The sequence below is a fragment of the Gnatocerus cornutus genome, chromosome 2 (genome assembly GCF_029298725.1).
Source record: "Gnatocerus cornutus isolate USDA-ARS CGAHR chromosome 2, icGnaCorn1.1, whole genome shotgun sequence".
NCBI classification, from domain to species: Eukaryota; Metazoa; Arthropoda; class Insecta; order Coleoptera; family Tenebrionidae; genus Gnatocerus; species Gnatocerus cornutus.
Window position 1 is genome coordinate 16,625,899 of NC_142234.1, and position 17,823 is coordinate 16,643,721.

The 17,823-nt window shown below is 35.1% G+C and overlaps 3 protein-coding genes across 4 annotated transcripts; 1 reads left to right on the top strand and 2 right to left on the bottom strand.

Annotated features, from left to right (window-relative positions):
* Positions 1 to 273: 273 nt before the first annotated feature.
* LOC148179562 (LIM homeobox transcription factor 1-alpha-like) lies at positions 274 to 8,994 on the bottom strand. The gene is made up of 7 exons (XM_088030021.1): positions 8,848 to 8,994; positions 5,049 to 5,229; positions 3,181 to 3,398; positions 2,936 to 3,132; positions 2,738 to 2,861; positions 2,479 to 2,658; positions 274 to 582 (listed from the first exon to the last, which is right to left on the bottom strand). The coding sequence occupies exons 1-7, from the start codon at positions 8,849 to 8,851 to the stop codon at positions 371 to 373; spliced, it is 1,116 nt and encodes a 371-aa protein (XP_087886147.1). The 5' UTR covers positions 8,852 to 8,994; the 3' UTR covers positions 274 to 370.
* A 1,606-nt stretch (positions 8,995 to 10,600) lies between these two features.
* On the top strand, positions 10,601 to 11,727 carry Prosalpha6 (Proteasome alpha6 subunit). The gene has a single exon (XM_088030306.1). It carries the CDS (start codon positions 10,728 to 10,730, stop codon positions 11,562 to 11,564), a length of 837 nt encoding a protein of 278 aa, XP_087886432.1. The 5' UTR covers positions 10,601 to 10,727; the 3' UTR covers positions 11,565 to 11,727.
* Positions 11,717 to 12,732, bottom strand: mRRF1 (mitochondrial ribosome recycling factor 1). 2 transcript variants are annotated; one of them, XM_088030308.1, is made up of 3 exons: positions 12,444 to 12,732; positions 12,047 to 12,395; positions 11,717 to 11,997 (listed from the first exon to the last, which is right to left on the bottom strand). In XM_088030308.1, the coding sequence occupies exons 1-3, from the start codon at positions 12,634 to 12,636 to the stop codon at positions 11,757 to 11,759; spliced, it is 783 nt and encodes a 260-aa protein (XP_087886434.1). In that variant the 5' UTR covers positions 12,637 to 12,732; the 3' UTR covers positions 11,717 to 11,756. The 2 variants fall into 2 exon arrangements, with proteins under 2 accessions (XP_087886434.1, XP_087886433.1); XM_088030307.1 differs by having other exon boundaries at positions 12,047 to 12,398.
* Positions 12,733 to 17,823: the final 5,091 nt, after the last annotated feature.

A 17,823-nucleotide genomic window follows, 5' to 3' on the forward strand; every position in this document is an offset into this window, starting at 1 on the left:
GAATTTGTGTCAATACTTGATAATGTAGAATACTTTGTTCTGTCGCTAGAACAAACACAGACCCAGCCAACACAAACACGTTAAATGCGCCGATTGTTTTTAATTAATCCAGAAATTTTACGGTATTGCCGCTCCATATAAAATTTATAACTAATTGAAATCAGTAACAATATTCTATTTGACCAGTATCTCTTTGAACTTGGTTGCTAAATGAACTGATAGAGTTTGGTATTTCCGCCACATTGGCGCTTTAATAAAACTCGTTATATTTTACGTAGTTTATTTGAGTATACACGTCCAATAAAAACGAGTTTACAAGATAAGCCAGCAAAATTTCAGTCTTAGTTCACGTCTTCGTTCGTGCTAGCATTCAAGGTTCTATCATGTTGTGTTCTTCTTCCGCGCAGAAATATGAATTCTGCATGGAATAGAGCCGATCGATTGGATTAAGTCCTGGATTTGCATGAGGTGGATTTTGGTGAGCCATAGGTGGTGTCATAAACATGTTTTGTTGCCCTGAATCCAGGGAAGAAGGAAATGGGATTCCCATGTAGCTATCCTCGCGCCGCACGTCGCCTATTCCTGCAAGAATATTGCCAAAGTTGCAAAGTGGGAAAATTGGCGGAGGCCAAAAAAACTTTCAAATCAGCGTCGCGTAATTCTCAAATTTTTCTTTGAAACAATATGTGGGTATATAAACGGACGAAATTTGACAATTGTAAAGTGGAATGGCCTTCGGATTCCAAATCGAAAGCCCGTTTTGCTATGTCAGGTCCGGATTCAAAGATATTTTTGAAACATGTTTTTTTAGATTGTACTGTACAGAAATTTATTTTTTAGGCGACTTAAACTGAAAATGAAATTTTTAGGCCTTAAAAGCGGCCTAAAAGTGAGTCTTTTCTGGCCGCAAACATTTTCGGCTGATCTATGGTGGCGCCATCTATCCATAGTCTTGCATATTACATCAAGATACCGATATTACCCTCAATTTTATAATTATTTGGGTATAATCAAATCGAAAAACTGCTGTAAAGTGCAACAAAAACGTGTAGAATTATTGAAAATGAACATGTCTAGCAGTGCTCCTGCAACAACATTAAAAAACACATTAAACCTAATTCACAAATTGTAAAGCTACACGTGCTGAAACTGCAAATGTAAATAAAGAAAATATGAACTTTTCTGAAGGATTTACAAATATTTACAATTACTCAGTTGTTAAATTGTTAAAAAAAGGCTCGGCCAAAAAAGAACCACTTTTTGGCCTTGGTACACAAATAGCTATTTTTCAGTTGTTTTGAAAACCAAGTTACTAAGCTTTTCAACGGCCTTCAACACTCATTTTTAGGATTAGTGCTTCTCATAATATTTTTGAAAAATTGATCTTATGACCCAAACAAACGCTGTTTTTAGTGATTTTTATAATCAATTTTCCACATAACTAAAGAATTATTACATCGATTGTTTATTGTAATTTATTATAAAAAATACTGCGATTTTTTCTTTTTCATGTGTTGACAAATTTATTACTATCATTAATCGTTTAGATGTTGCAGGATAAAAAACATGAAGAAGTTCTTCAAAAAAAATATTTTTTTTGGTTTTTTTTTGTCGATTTTATTATGCCGTTGCTTACAAAATCGTAATTTCTTGGTTCATGTTTATTAAGTTTTAAAACTACTTTAATGCTTTCGCAGCTGAGAATATTCCATATTAGAAAACTTCTTGATGATGAAGATTTCTTAGTTTGCTTATGAACCAAAAACATTAGAGGGTGGAAATCTTTGAAAAAAATTATTCAACATTTTCTAAGAAACACAATGGGTAACTTATAAAGACAATACTCGCCAAACTGTGGAAAGTTAGCACAAAATGGAGAGATAGGTGTCAATGAAAAGTTGTTTTTTGCAACTTTATTTGATTTTTTTCTGAGCAATCTAGTGGTAGTAACCGATGAAAATCTTGCATTCTAACCACTCAAATTATTTAGAAATACAAAATTTATCGAAAAACTACAATTTTGTGGGCATTCAAATTAATTTTAAAATATTTGAAAGTTAACAGAACTTTTTTGTATAAATCACCCCACATTCTTTGTCATGTAACTTTCAAATGGCAAGACATAATGAAGTACTCCAAAAAATATCAAAAAGTTTTTAAAAAGCGTTCGTTCGTTTTTCAAAATTTCGATCAGCTTTTCTCAATTATCTTGGCAAAAACTAACTTAACCGGTGACTTCTGTAGTTCGTTGGTATGCTTATTTAATTACTTTTACCATGATGTACCTATTATAGAGTTTCATGATTTTGCAAGTTAATAATTTTGCTGTCTATACCTACCTATTACAAAAAAAAGCAACTGATTTTATAAATATCTCTGAGTCCTAACCTGATGGAGTAAAACGAGCTGCGGATTCAAAATCATATTGTAATTTTGTTCAAAATTTGATATGATATGGCAAAAATTATAGAAGGCTACCTGAAAATCCGTGCAGAGGTAGATTGTTGTTGCTTTTGAAGTACGAGCTCTCCTCAATCTCCTCTTTGATCGTAAGGAAGTGCTTGGAATCGCCCCTGGGGTGAAGAAGGGCGTCGCCGTCCCCGGGCGTCGTCTCCGTGTCACTGCAACTGTCGTTGTAAAATGGCGTCGACCGAGGACCTGTCAAACACCAGTATAAAATTAAAAAAAACAATGATTCCCTTCACTCAATTAAAAATTAATTAAACAGTCTACTCGCTTTGTTCCTCCTCTTTGACGTTCAGCTTCTTATCCTCATTGTCCGCATCCTTTCCTCCTTTGTTGTCTTGACGCGCCTTCTTCTGCATTTTTTTCATTTTAGCGCGTTGATTCTGGAACCAAACCTGTCGGAAACAATGCGATTATTTCCAAGTGACGTACCACAAAAAAAGCATTCTTAAGAAATAGTTCGCCTTACTTGAACTATTCGGACGCTCAATCCGGTATCTTTGGCCAGAGCTTCCCGAACTTTCCTGCAAGGCTTTGGACTAACTTCAAAAGAAGCTTTGAATGCTCTACGTTGCTGAGTTGTGAGAATTGTTCGAGGTCTTTTCGGTCCTCTTCTGCCGTCGTGGGCACGACTTGAAGGCAACAATTCGTCGCAGATAAATTCGCCTGGAACACGAAATTATTTCAAGCCATCAACTGTTAAACTAATCTTACCATGACCGAATCCTTGCATCATTTCAACTTCTTTTTCGTAGTCGATCCGACAGAAGAGTTGTCCTTGTTTAATGACATACAAATCTCCTTTTTGCAGTCTTATTCCACAGACGACGCACACGAAGCAACGTAAGTGGAAAATATTTTCGCTAGCTCTCATCACGAGTTCTTCGGGGGCTATTCGTTCCGAACATGCCAAGCATTTCTTTATGAATAGTCTAAGAACAATTACGACGATTAGAAATCGATGACGAGATGGGATTTTTGGAGGCTGAATCATCAAACGTGTCGCATAATATTAATTATTGTGGTCGCGTTATGTTGAGACCACACGTGCTACGTCACTATTGTGTCGTCCGACAGCTTGTTGGGAGACGCAGTGGCGTAGCTTGACAGAGATACTCTCAAGATGTAGCAAATTAAAGAGTTTTGACTTAGAGTCTGCAGGTTTATTGTACGTACTGCATGCATGACATTGAATGCTACCCAAAGCTCCTTTATTTTTAAATAAATCGTATTTCTCTTTGAGCAGTTTGGAAACTTTTTTAGTCCCCGCCGCTGCGTGACACAAATTTGCCCTACACGATCCGACCCCGCTTATATATCACAGTTAAAAAGCCGCGAGGGTGAGGATGTCGCAACTAGGGAGTCACGTGTGTGCATTTCTCAATATCTCATCTGCATTACAGGTGTCCGAAAATATTTAGACGCCGAGAAATCTCCCTAATCATTTGAAAATCTAAATAACAAACGAGAGCAGGTCTCTGACTTTAATTTCACCCTTAACGTCGATCTCGAACACAAGAAAAGTAATTACAGAATTCACACGCCATTGATCAAAAGTTTAAGAGCAAAAGTTAAACAGAACGAGACGTCGTCGTCGTGTCTTTGACAAAAACTCATTTCTGGAACTTTCTAACTTGCCGTCGAACTCTCCAAATATTTGCGTTCGAGCCGAAGGTTGCTTGAATGACATAGATATATTCTAGAGGAAAGTTTATCCAAAGTGCCCAACAGCAATTGGAGACAGGAGACTTTGTTCACCTGCTGATGGGAAATAATTATGGTCTTCGGTGTAATAAGTTTTCTGATAAATGAACGCAAATAAGGGGTTGAGTGCCGGGGGTGGTTTGGCAGGGTGGGCTTTATCAAAACTCAGAATCTCACGGTCTGTTGGAGGCTGAAACGGAGCAATATTTACACAAGAACGACACACTGGCGCTGTTGACCAGCCTGAGCTTTAATATCCTGGCCCAAGGCGATGACACGTGACTGACCTTGAGTGGAAACAGGACGAGATTTGTATTTGTCCGTTTGTCATAAAGTGATTGTTTTTGCAACGGAAAACCAACATTTGACACAAAATGAAGAATTTCTGTTTGGCTTTCTAACTCCTTAAAAAAAGATATTTGGCCGAGTCGTCGCGGTTTCGGCAATCTTTGTGACAGTTTTTGTTGTTTCTCTGATAAATAAAGGAATTTCGAGTCTTTGTTCTCTTAGTATTGTATGAAAGAGTTTCTCCAGGGGCTCGAATAATATAAACCATGACACGCGACGGTTCTGGAACATATTGCATCGGGGGAGGTTGGCAATATGCTGCCTGCCGTTCTTCTGCGATAGTTCTAATCCTGTGTCACACATATATGCAGGGGAAAATTCGCAACCGTGGCACCGAAATGCATGGGGTTACCTTCATTGAGATATATCGGAATCTTATTGGAATAAGAATGTGGACTTTATTTTCAGGCCGTTTATATTGAGTAACAAATCGGGAATATAAAAGGAAAATGTTTAGTAGTTTATACAAGAAACCATATGAACCATAAACTTGGTTTCTGAGCCCTATTAAGCCAACCTGTGCAACTTACCTATCATAGTCTAGTCTGCAGTACAATTTGGAGTCTTTTACGAAACATGTGTGATGCAGGCGGTCACCACAAGCACAACACTGTACACAATGTTCGTGATATGAGACATCCATTATTCTTAGAAGAAATCGATCGCTAATGGGTCTACAACACATGCCGCACAACAGACCCAATCCTGCTGCTGCAACAAAAAATAATGAAAACCCAAACAGTGTCGAACATTATGATTTGCCAAAACTGCATTCATTTAATTGTGTACAAATCGGTCGACAAGTGCCACCTGCGGTAAAACTTCATCAATCTCCAGCTTTAAACTCAGCCTCTGAATACATTTAGCAAATTTGGGGGTGTTAATCCGGAACATAAATCCTTTGTTGGCCATTTAACTCTTTAAATCGCGATTTCATGCAACGTCATGCTTATCAGAGTTTAGCGCACCCTTCTAGGAACTCTAGTCAAAAAAACTTTAATTCGGAATCTTTTCGGACTTGACGATGCAGCGCAAGGTTTTTTTCAACTAATTGCTTGAAACAAATTGTAAAATTGTGCGTGTGCACGTAAGCATAGTTGGAATATTTTTTCAATTAGACACTGCAGTATGCTGGCCGTCGAGGGCGAGGGAGCTAATAGGCAAAGAACCGAATAATCGGATCGTAGGGGGATTATTGAGCTTAACTGAAGCGTGATTAATTGATTCATATAGCAGACAGGACTGTTATTATTGCGGGGCGTAAATAATTCGGATGGCTTACAGGTGATCCGGTCAACTTTTACTAGATTTCTGGAAAGTTTGCGAGACGATGGGATTATTGAGTGTTGCTTGCCACTTTGAGTAAAACTAACGATAAGAACAAAATGAAGTCCTGTTTGGATTAACAGATTGAAAACCTCGCCAGAATTACTAAAAAAAAGAAATTGTGAGCAACGCTGATAAAAAGTAGAAACAGAAATCAACAAATTGTGCCCTCTAGCATAATGGGCGTACTAATTTAGTGGTTATTATTCAAATAAAGTAAAATTTCGTGATTTAATTAAGCGCAATGTCTAGGTTTTTAGTCGATGAAATCATATGCTAATAGGGAGGCAAATTTATGCCTTTTTAGCGTCTGTTATTAACGATTTTAGGTCATCTCATCATTTTGCGAATGATGATTAAGCCACTAATAAATTATAATGATTTTAAATACGATCGACTTTTTAAATTTGTATTTATTATCTATTATAATAACAGTTGCATTATGTCTGTGTTAGTGGAAGTATAATAGCTTTCAATTTCTAAAAAGTAGAAATATTACTCTCTCATGGTTACGTAATGTAAAAATTTGACAAAATCCTTTTTTTTTTAATTTACAATGTAGATTTACAAACTTATTGCTATCCATTTTAAACAGAATTTTGCACAGAATCTGCAACTGTTTTACTTTTTCTCATACATCAACAAATAACTTAATTATCAGCCTTCGAAGTCTTGAGTAGTGAATTTTAGGTTCCAAAATAGAAGAATGCCGTTTTTGCTATCGTTTTGATCCAAATTAAGAAAAAATTAAATTTTTGTTTATTTGATTACTTCCCGTAATCTACTTAAGCTACCGATAAGAAATGCAGTCAGATAATAAATTTGCTTTTTTAAAATGACCTCAAAATATTCCTAAAAATCTATTTCGGTCAATATGTAATTTATTTGTGAAGCAAGCTTAAGTTATTGGTGCTCATTTTACGCCAAATTTTACGAAAAATCCAAAACTGTGCAAGTTTTTCCCGTATTTCAACAAATGACTAAATTAGAAGCAATTGAAATTTCGGGTAATGTCAAAGGGCAAACATTTTTAAACTTTTGGTGTCCTTATCTCCGAAACTATACGACAGATATAATTTTTGCCATCGTTTGTAATAAATTAAAAAATAATGAAAACGCTTACTCTTATTTATATCTGCGTATTTATCTAAATATTTTTAAAACTGTGAAAAATAAAAACCTTCTAGAGATGATGTAAGTTATGTTTCTGCTTCTACTTTTTTTAAGGCATTGCTATTTAAATTTATTCAGTTTTTTAAACTTTTATCTTCAAAATTTTCATTATTTCGGCCATCTAGATTTTTGAAGTTTTCAGAGATATTTACATCTTTGTTTCTGAAGTTTCTTAAAATTTTCAACTCAAAAGATGAATTAATTAGGTGTGTCAGATCCGTCACAATTTTTTTAAATATCTAAATGCTTAAGATTTCTTAAATTTTTTCATTCTATAGTACAGTTTTATTGTATTTTTTGGATTGTTTCTGATTCGAAAAATGTTTAAGATTCAGTTGATTCTATTTTTGGCCATTAAATTGTGTATACATATTCCTAGAATTTTTTTAATTTGTTTGTCTAGGACTAGACATTAAAAATCCTTCAGGTTTTGTATTTCTTTCTATCTTTTATATCTTTAGGGTGTTTTTTTTTAAAATTCAAGTCATGTCATTCTTTGATATTATTTGGAAAATGTGCTGTTTCGGATTTTTTAAGAATTGTTTAAAAATTAACTAGCTACAAATTAGATTAGATTCAATAATTATTTTTTTTTAGTTTCTCAAAATTTAGCCCAAAATTGAAAACCAAATTAAAATTTGTTTATTTTTAACTAATTGTAAGATAGAAACTTTCTTTGATAAATGATCAAACTCTATTTGGATAAACATTTTATAACAATTTCATTGTTAGGTCAGGTCAGGTCAGGTCAGGTCAAAGTGCTTAAAACCAGGTTTCTTAAACTTTTAAAAATAACATTTTTTGGTTTTGTAGAAAATTTTTCAATGTTGCAACATTGTAAAGCTCTTAGTATTAGTTGCTTAGTTACGGAGACAGCCGTAAAATTTTATTAGAAAGGTTTGAGCAGTATTGCCAAATTTTTCTTTTGAAAAAAATCGTATTGTAAAAAGGAATAGGTTTCGATTAATTTTGTTTTGATTTCTGAGATGGTTTAACTCAAAAAGACATGGTACTTCCACTCAGGGGCGTCTTTTTTCATCAACCTGTATTTTAGATTTCCTTATAGAGGATTTTTTTATAAATAATTAGGTTTTTACTAGAAATAATTTAGATTTTTGGTGTGATTGAAATTCTTTCTACTTACATCAGAGCTCGACCACACAAATCTGTTATTACAGAACTCTCTTCTGTTTTCTTCACAAAACACGCTTTAAAAAATCTATAAAACAAATTCGTAGTCAAATTATCACCAAAAACTAATTAAGTCAAGGTGTGAACATTCAAATATTGTCGGAAATCTGGAAAAATATCACACTTGTTTCCAAAAATATAATAGCGTGTCCGGTACATCGTCACCTCGCAGACGTCTGAACATACAAGTCAACTATTTGGGAGTGTGTCGATTTGTTAATTGCCTCACAAACAGAAAAACTTTAATAGAGCTGTCATCGCTTGGGATCGTGTGTGACCTTATAACACTGAAAATAAACCAAAGAGAGCACCTGGAAACAATTTGTTTGTTGTGAATGAATTCCGGAACCGAACTGGTTCTTTCCGTGTTGTATCTACACTTACTCATTTTTCTTTTCGTTTAATGAAAAAACAAGTTGGGAATTTTGAGCTTTTATGTCAAAATTCAATAGTAATCACAATTCTACAGCAACAACTACAAGAAAATAAAAAACTCTTTAATCTTTATTTAATCTTCGAATAACTTGCAAGCTGTGTAAAGCACATTCCTGGCACATTCTCTACAAAAGCTCTCCGCTCGCCACGTCCTGAAAAAGCATCTACGCAACAAAAAAAAGCCAACATCACATACAACTTTACCCATTATTTAGTCAAAAGCGTCAACCGGAAGTTCCAAACAATCGATCAGAAGTGAACACAAACTAAATGTTTATTTAGAGCTAATCAAGTATTTAACAATCGAATGAGTGGTCCGCCATGTACTTTGGCACGAGCTTACACATGCATTGCCTGGCCCTCTAGCGACGCTTTCCGGGACTCCGGCCATCCCTTCGTTGAGGCGGAGTCGAACCAAGCGTCGCGACGCCACGCCTCTGATTCTGCCGCCGCCACCGTTCGATCAGTACGACACGGCGGCTTCAAATAGGGCCATCAGCACGCGGACTGCTGAGATAACATTTTTTCCCATATGCCAGCAGGAGGTTTTGCCTTTTTTAGGTTGCGCTTAGGAATGGATATCCTAGTTATGTTTGTCGTTTATTGAAGAACGAAGGGTTGGGTGGATTCGGGCGAAAGGGTTGCGAAAAATGGGATTTATGGTCCGGATCGAAAGATGAGTCCATAGACAAAAATCTGTCCTTTTGAAATAAAAAATTATGAAAAGACCTTTAGCGACATTTCGAACAGCATTTAGTCTAAAAAAATCAGGGATAAAATAACAACTTCTCATTTGAGTTTTCAAGATTTACAAAATTCACATTTCCATAATTCGGGTGGGACATCTAAGGTCACTTTTACAACAAACTAATTTTCTATATAGTGACCTTATGTCCCACTTGAATTTGAGCAAAAAATTTCTCAAAATTGACTCACACCAAGCGGGGATTGCAATACTCTGCAGGATGGACCCGTTTAATTTTTTTTTTTTCTAGATTGGTAAGATTGAATTGTGATTTTAACATCATAAAAAAATTGCGATTTAAAAAGCTTATAAATTTGTTTTATTAATGTTATTTGTCAATTTAACTAACTATTTACGTAAATTCTGATAGAGAAAAATATGTACATAATTAAATATACTATTAAAAAATTCTGCAGTAAATGGCTATTTATATAACAATAGTGTAAAGTTATGTATTGCAACCCGACCAGATGTTCGCTTAGATATGTATTGCTTATTCTCAGTTTTGTTTCAGTTTGAATATTTGCACAATATTAGCCAAAATAAAGGGTAATTTTCAAGATTTAAAAATTTGGTTGTTTATTTGCAAAGTTTTTTTATATTTTTGATAATTTTTGCGATAATTGAACCACGGTTGGGATTTTACGCGAATTTTCTGTTTAAATTAAAATTTGGAAAACTATTTGCAAACAGTTACTGATACTTGAAAATTATATGCAGTTTTAAAGAATAAAGAATAAAATAGTCAATAAAATGGGCAATTAAATTATTATTTGTTTGGTTTTTTTAGTTTTAATTGACAGCCAAAATTTTTTGCCCGCGGCTGTAACGTCTAATATTTAATCAATAATCACAAAGGTTTTTTATGATATGTAATTAATTTTTGGAGATAATTTCTTCAGATTTAAAAGTTTTTGTTTTAAAATCTCTAAATTTAGGTTCTTCGTCTAATGGTACAATTTAAGAATGCAAAAAATAACTATTACGGTCCTGCAGGACCTAGCGCCATCTCTATCGAGTTTTATAGCAATAAATAAAAAATTCTATTTTTATAAAAAAAAATCTTATTTAAGTAACTTATAAATTTGACTTTAAAATAAAATAATCAATAATTTGGTTAATTAGATATTAAAAAAAAACAATTATTTCGACAAAAACTTTATCGGTTGTGGCGTCCTCTTCCAATGAATAGTTCAACTAAGCCAGCTCTCAATCGATAACGCAACTTCTCCGCTGTCAAACGAAGTGACTGTTATTCTGTCAAACACGCAAGTGACACAGCAGTACATGGTTATAAAAACAACACCGGTCTCTTTGAATTAAAAATCAGTGTTAAATAATGTTCCGCAATCAGTACGATAGTGACGTAACGGTATGGAGCCCCCAGGGTCGCCTCCACCAAGTAGAATACGCCATGGAAGCGGTAAACTTGGGTTCCGCCACCGTGGGCCTGAAAAGTAAAACTCACGCCGTCTTAATAGCTCTCAAACGAGCTTCTTCTGAACTCTCAGCATATCAGAAGAAAATTATAAACATCGACGACCACATTGGAATCACAATTTCAGGTCTTACAGCTGATGCTAGAATACTGAGCCGCTACATGAGAACTGAGTGTCTGAATTACAAGTATTCCCACGACACTCGCTTGCCTCTAAACCGTTTGATTAGTCAATTGGGTAATAAAATGCAGTTGTGTACTCAAAGATACGACCGAAGACCTTATGGAGTTGGACTTCTGGTAGCTGGGTTTGATGACCAGGGGGCTCATATCTACCAAACTTGCCCATCAGCGAATTTTTACGATTGTAAGGCAATGTCCATTGGAGCAAGATCCCAAAGTGCGCGCACTTACTTAGAAAAGCACATTGATGAACTGGCGTCTAGTCCTCTAGAAGAGTTGATTAAACATGGATTGAGAGCTTTGAGAGACACTCTACCTCCAGAGGTTGATTTGACCACAAAGAATGTTTCTATTGGTTACGTTGGGAAAGAACAATCTTTCAAGATTCTGGTTGATGATGAAATCACACCTTATTTGGGCATGATCCAAGGCGAGGAGAGAAGAGGTGGAGGAGCAGTCCATGAACCTGCAGGAGATGCAGCTCGTGACGATTCGGGGGACCAAGATCAGGGCCCCAGGGATCCTGCAGCTGCGGTGGCGATGGACACAGAATAAACGACATGGGGCCTTTTAAGGACATGAAGATCCACCTTCTACCTTTGAGAAAAGTCCTTGAATTTGTGCCGTGGCTGTCTGGAGTCTATTAGGCAGCCACGGCACAAAACTGCATTTCTTCATTGTCTCATATTCTTAAATTAATAAACACATTTTCTTTTAACTTGTATTTTTCTTAATAATAAAAATATTTTAATCTTTTCCAATTAATTCCTTCTGTTTGCTGTCGAGAATTTTCTCAGCTTGAGTGACGTAGCTATTTGCAATAGCTACAATTTGTTGCTCAGAGTTTCTAATTACATCTTCAGACACTTTGGTTTTCTTCTTCAATGACTTCACTTGTTTGTTTTGGGCGTCTTTGATGGCGTCTCTGCATTTGATAAACAAAGTCTTTGCATTCTTGGACAAGTTTTCTCTATGTTCTGTTGTGACTCTAAAAAATATTGTTAATAAAATTGGTGTTTTTTAAAGAAATGTGTTACTTTGGTATTGGTATAAATAAAGTTGTCCCATCCTGCTGTGGATTGAGATTCATTCCTGACTTCTCTATAGCTTTAATCGCCGCAGGAATAGCTTGAGGAAAAACTGACATATTTATCACCAAAGTCTTTGGATTCTTCCTGACAATTTGAGCAAGTTCTTGTAAGCTGTGCATTTTTCCATCAAGTTCCACCGGTATACTTTCAATAGACCCAGCGCTTGTTCGCACTGATAAATGCTTAGTGAAGTCATCTTTTAACAATTCAATCGCGTGCTGCATTTGATTTTTCAGAGATTCCACGTTTACTACTTCAGATAACTGATCCTCATTCACCTCAACTTTAGCTTTCCCTGCTGAGAAACAGAAGGAATTTGACCAACGTCATCAATTATAGTTACCTTTATCCTTTTTTTTGTCTTTAGATTTGGCATAATGCCTTATTAACTGCAACTGTGGGAGATATTTTTGGATAATTTCAGTAGAACTGGAAGTTGGATGAACATAACTATGGCAGTGTTGAGTAACAGTTATGTAATTGCGTTTGGCCGCTATAGTGTTTAAGTTTCTAATTAGCATTCTTGAGAGAAACATTCTTGCTGTTACTAATATTTTATCAAAGATGTTTAAATATGTTCATAACCTAAAAGTGTCAAAGTTTGACGGGTGACAAGCAGCGACGTCAACCCAACAAACGGCAGTCTTGCAAAGAGTGTTGCCAACATCAGCGATTACCACCAGATTAAAAAAAGTATTGGAAAATGCAGTCTGAAATTGGAAATACAACACTGCAAGCGCATTATCTTTATTCTTATCTTAGTACTTATTCTTATCATTTTTTGTTCGTTTTTCAATAATTTTAAAAGTCAAGAATAATTTTTGGATTTTGTAAGTTTTTACGGGTGCTTTTAACGTAATTATGTTTGATTTTTGATTGTTTTAGGGTGCAAAAAATGTGCATTTTTGCAGAACATTTGGATTTTTGGCTGCATTCGAAGTAAAAAATATGCAGTTTTAAACAATAAATATTGCAAACAAATAACCTGTTTATATGCGTGATGGAATAGGTACAATTCTACAAATGGTGCATGCAAACTATGTGGAAATTAATATCGGTCCATTGGAAAAAAGTCAAATGAAGCAACATTATGTTACGAAAACATTAACGCGTGATGCGGTTGATTGCATACATTAAATTGTATTAAAAGGAAAAAAGTCTGTAATTCTGTGAATTTTCAGTCAATAATATAATGAAATTTACAGCTGGACAGGTATTTACAGTTTGGTTTTATATCTCACTTATGTCATATTATTATAATTTCTTTATTAATACGATGATGCAAAAAAGGTGCCGCGCTATAAACGTGATTGAGTGTGATGGTAGTGTGTGGGCGTCGAATATAAATTAAGAATGTATTACAAGCCCATTATTTACGTTTTTTGTTTAAATGCAAATAGGGAAATTGAATTTCATTATCTCACATAAAAGTCAAGATAATGGTTTATATAAAAAATGCATATTTATGAATACTATCATTGCGTAATTTTCATAGTGACTAACCTACATACTTGCAGTCAAGGGATAATAAATTAAAACGACATTTAGTGGAAGTGCTCTTTCCATATAATATTCAGGTGAAACGTCAAACCGTTTTCTCGTTGGAAACTTACAACTTCCACAATGAAAACAATCCGTTCTTCACTTAATCCGGCATTTGAGACTTGTTGTGTTTTTTACTTCAATACTGTGTAACGAAAACAATCTCCAACTCTCGAATAATAATTTTGATGTAGAAACTATACAAGAGAAACAAACGACTGGAAACTTTTAACTAAAATACATCTAAATAACCGGAAAAGTTTTGTGGTTTGGTGCATTTTCCTTGTTTGTTCGCGTCTTTACAATCTACCATTGCTCTTTTTCTTAATTTGCAAGAAGAAAAAAAATATAAAGTTATATTATTCTGTCGGTAGGCGTTCTTGGTTTCAAATTTTAACCTGTGGCAAATATTTTCCCATATACTCTGTCCACTAACCTGAAATTCTAATAAGCAAGCAGAGATGACGGTTTGTGAAGGCAATTCTCCCCCCAACAAGTTTTTTAACTCGAATCCCTTAAAGTTTTATATTAGAATTTTATGCATGATTAAATTTTTAAAGTTTCAGTGAAGTCAAGACTGGGGCGCCGAGTAAAATGGCAAATAATAACAAATTGACAACAAGGGCTTTAGTACAGTGTTTCAATTAATTACTACGGATATCCAATTTTTATTTTACATTCTTTAAAACTACTACCTGGATTATATCTGGTAACTTAATTTATATTTTCTTTAGGTAAGTAGCTGTTATTAAGTTTGATGTGAGCATCACACACTGCAAAGAGAGGGATATTTTTTCGATAAGGAAAAAAGTAAAAGGTTCAATTTTTCGCATATTATCTATACAGGTGAACCCGAATAATGCACAAAGATTTTAACTCCAATATCCATTGGCGTTTCAAAACGTCACCGTTTTTGAAAAAAAAAATTGCAAAAATCGCTATGAGTGTCAGAAGTAAACAATGTCATTGTCAGTCAGCGTCAAAGTGTTGTAATTGATGAACTTAAAGTTAAAAGTGTTTTGTTTACGGGTGAATCTGAATTTACGCGTGATGACATTGAGGATTGTCCAATGGAGAGCATTTTCAGTAAAAAGTTCAGGTAACTTTATCATTATTTCATTTCTAAATAAGATTTTAGTTTGGTCCACAAAGCGATTCGGAAAAAGTGACCATACGAATTAATCTAAATAAAGATCAATAAAATGTCTCGTTTATTTGTGAAGCAAACTTAAGTTATTTGGACTTATTTTACGCAGAATGTCCCGGCTATATCCAAAACAGGGCGAATTTTGAATGCATTTCAACAAATAACTGAGTAATGACTTTTTGAACTTTTAGGCCAGAGGGCCAAAATTTTGAAAGTTTGAAACAATGTGTGCTCAATATCTCGGAAACTACGACAGATCGAAAGAAACGGCTTTTGCCATCGTTTTTCTCACGATTTTTTAACTAAGAATTCGTTTTTAGATTTTCTGAATGTCATAAATTCGAGTTTTTGGAAAAAATGCACTACTGAAACTATGTAAAAGTTCTGAGGTCAACATCTCGCTTGTTTTTGGAGTAAATTTGCGTTATTATCTCACTTTACGCAGAATTTTGCGCACATTCCAAATCTAGTTTCAAAACATACAACAACAAATAACTGAGGCTCAGTTACCTTTCGTAATTTTGTAAATTTTATATGTATAGTTGCTGTCAATAAAATGACAATAAAAACTTTACTTTGAAAGTTTTATTTATCGCCGTGTCTTAAGAAGCTGTTTAGGCACCAATTTAATAATTTGTTTTATGAAATCTTAGTCATACATTTAATATTATTAGTTTTGATTGTTCGAAATTGCCGTCGTTAATTCATTCGCTTTAAATTTCGTCGAATTCGTAATTATCGTGTCAACGTTTTCATTTAGATAATTATATTTGAAAATAAAACTACATTTTTTGTTCAAAAAATAGTTTTATTGTTCGCTTTTATAATAAGTAAATCAAATGAAGCAATTCAGGGAGCAGGGAGAAAAAGTAGTTAAACTAGAATCCTATTCGTAGTGTTTCTTTTAATACTTAATAACGAGTTATGAACGCCACCACATTGATTACCTTTCATCAAACCAACATTGGAAAACCAGTAGCCACCGTGTGAAAAAAATCTAATTAATCCAACAGACACCACCACTATGAATGCATAATAACCGCTCTGCTATTAAGTCAATTTTTCATAGTTCCTCCATTCTCACACCTCAACATCATCATTTCCTTTTTTAAGTACTTTGCAAAATTACACACCTTTCGGCATCGTTTTTCATTACATTTCCTTTTTTCCACCGCTCATGATTTAGAGGCGGACAACAGAGGTCCCTCAGGTGGCTCTTGCGAGATTCGCACGGTGTATAATAATGATAAGGTGGCGATAATAAGACGTGGCGGTATTTAGATGCTAACCAGTCTCTGGGGCGTGAAGAGTGCGTGACTGGCCGCCACTTAAGTCACGGCCATGATAATTACTCGTTGTTTAAACGGGGTGTTATAAGCTGGTTAGGTTTGCGGCTTGGATACATAATTACAGCGAAGGTGAAGCTCTTTCCCCGCGGACACGTTCAGAACGTGGCGCCCCTTCTTGGGACGCGGTCCTGTCTGGGAAATTGATCGAGATTTTGAAGATAAGACTCATCGTGTTTACTTCGACAAGTGGATAATTGGGGCGAGGTGCTTGTGCCTTCACGCCAATTTGGGAAACTGGAAGAGCGTAAAAAAGTCAGGGAGGTGTTTCATTATGTTCGAAATTTGACTATTGTACTTTCTCGTTTTTCAGAATTTCTGACATCATTTTCTTGATTTATGGAGACTTTCGAAGTAACAGCACTTCGTCGCTCCACTTCCCGTCTGCTGCTATTTATGAAAGGTTGATGGTGTTAATTGGGGGGTACCATAGCACCAATATTTCTAAAGTTGTCCCATAATAAAAATCGATAACGTGTTTAATGATAGCGTATGTACACAACCCGATTAAAAACTCGATACTGTAATTATATAGGTAAGCATTGAGGTTACCTGAGATTGACAGGATAACCGTAGATTTGTTGCGGTTAGATAGGATCCTCCTTCACAACAAGAAAAAAACATTTTAATTAAACTATAACGCACGTACCTTCTATAAATCACCATATTAACGATGGAAAACCACGCGGACCAATTTTCTTGAGAATTTCATTATCTTCCCTGCCTTTACCGCACATTTTTTTGTTTTTCTCTCCGTGCACTCATTTGTTTTATTTACAAACATAGATCTTGCTGTCGGACGTGGAAAAACAGTCTCGTGTTCGGAGCTGGGATGTTATGACCTAATTAACGCGAAAACTTTGTCTACAGCGTTGTTCTTAAACCTGAAAATTGATCGGATCAGTATCTAGAAATGAGGAAGCTGATGATCCATGAAACATTATGTTTACATACATGGCTCATTTCGAACGGATTAATATCTATCATTCGAAGCAAATGAACACTGTTCGTCTGACGTTGTTGCCGTTAATTAATGTGGTTGATTATTATCGTTGCGTTACTCAAACGCAACAATAATCTGCTGACAAATGCATATTCCACGCTTTGGGTAGAATTGACTTTTTAATCCTGCGGTTTGGTAGATTTTCCTGTTTCTGTTGTGTCGAGCGGCCATTTCCCAATTTCCTGAGAGGTTTAAATCGGTTAAAGCACTTGAAAACTGTCAGTTACTTAAATTTTCGGCATAAATACTCGCTTCGACGTTTTCCATTCGGCGCGATTCCTCCAAAGCTCCATTGTAAAATGGAACAAAAACACCGTTTCTTTGGAATCAAATTGGACGAAAGAAGCTTCCCGCAAAAGAATTAATCGAACTTTTATAACCGTTTCTGTCGAGTTGTTGGCTACAATGCGGTCGCTGCTTCATAAATCTTTATCTGATGATGATGGCGGAGACATTTTTAAACGAGCAAAACTCGAAATACGAAAAAACACAACGTGAAATGGGAAACGGTGGTTCCGGGCAGTAAATGCCATTTAAAAATTATGGGAAGTTTGAAATAATATTGTTTTAAAATTACACGTTGCGGAAAAACCGTAATGAGAAATTAAATAAAATAAATTGGAATTCTGGTTTCGTACCGAAATATTATTTCTTCAAGCAATTAATGCACCTCTCTGAAATTCGA

Bases quoted from the DNA above. Each gene is read 5' to 3' on its own strand.
- Prosalpha6 (XM_088030306.1), top strand. From the start codon at position 10,728: ATGTTCCGCAATCAGTACGATAGTGACGTAACGGTATGGAGCCCCCAG.
- mRRF1 (XM_088030307.1), bottom strand. From the start codon at position 12,636: ATGTTTCTCTCAAGAATGCTAATTAGAAACTTAAACACTATAGCGGCC. The intron at 12,399-12,443 runs GTAACTATAATT...TCTGTTTCTCAG, and splicing joins AGACAAAAAAAAGGATAAAG to CAGGGAAAGCTAAAGTTGAG. The intron at 11,998-12,046 runs GTAACACATTTC...AATATTTTTTAG, and splicing joins TTATTTATACCAATACCAAA to AGTCACAACAGAACATAGAG.
- LOC148179562 (XM_088030021.1), bottom strand. The intron at 3,133-3,180 runs GTAAGATTAGTT...TTCGTGTTCCAG, and splicing joins GATGCAAGGATTCGGTCATG to GCGAATTTATCTGCGACGAA. The intron at 2,659-2,737 runs GCGAGTAGACTG...GGTGTTTGACAG, and splicing joins CGTCAAAGAGGAGGAACAAA to GTCCTCGGTCGACGCCATTT.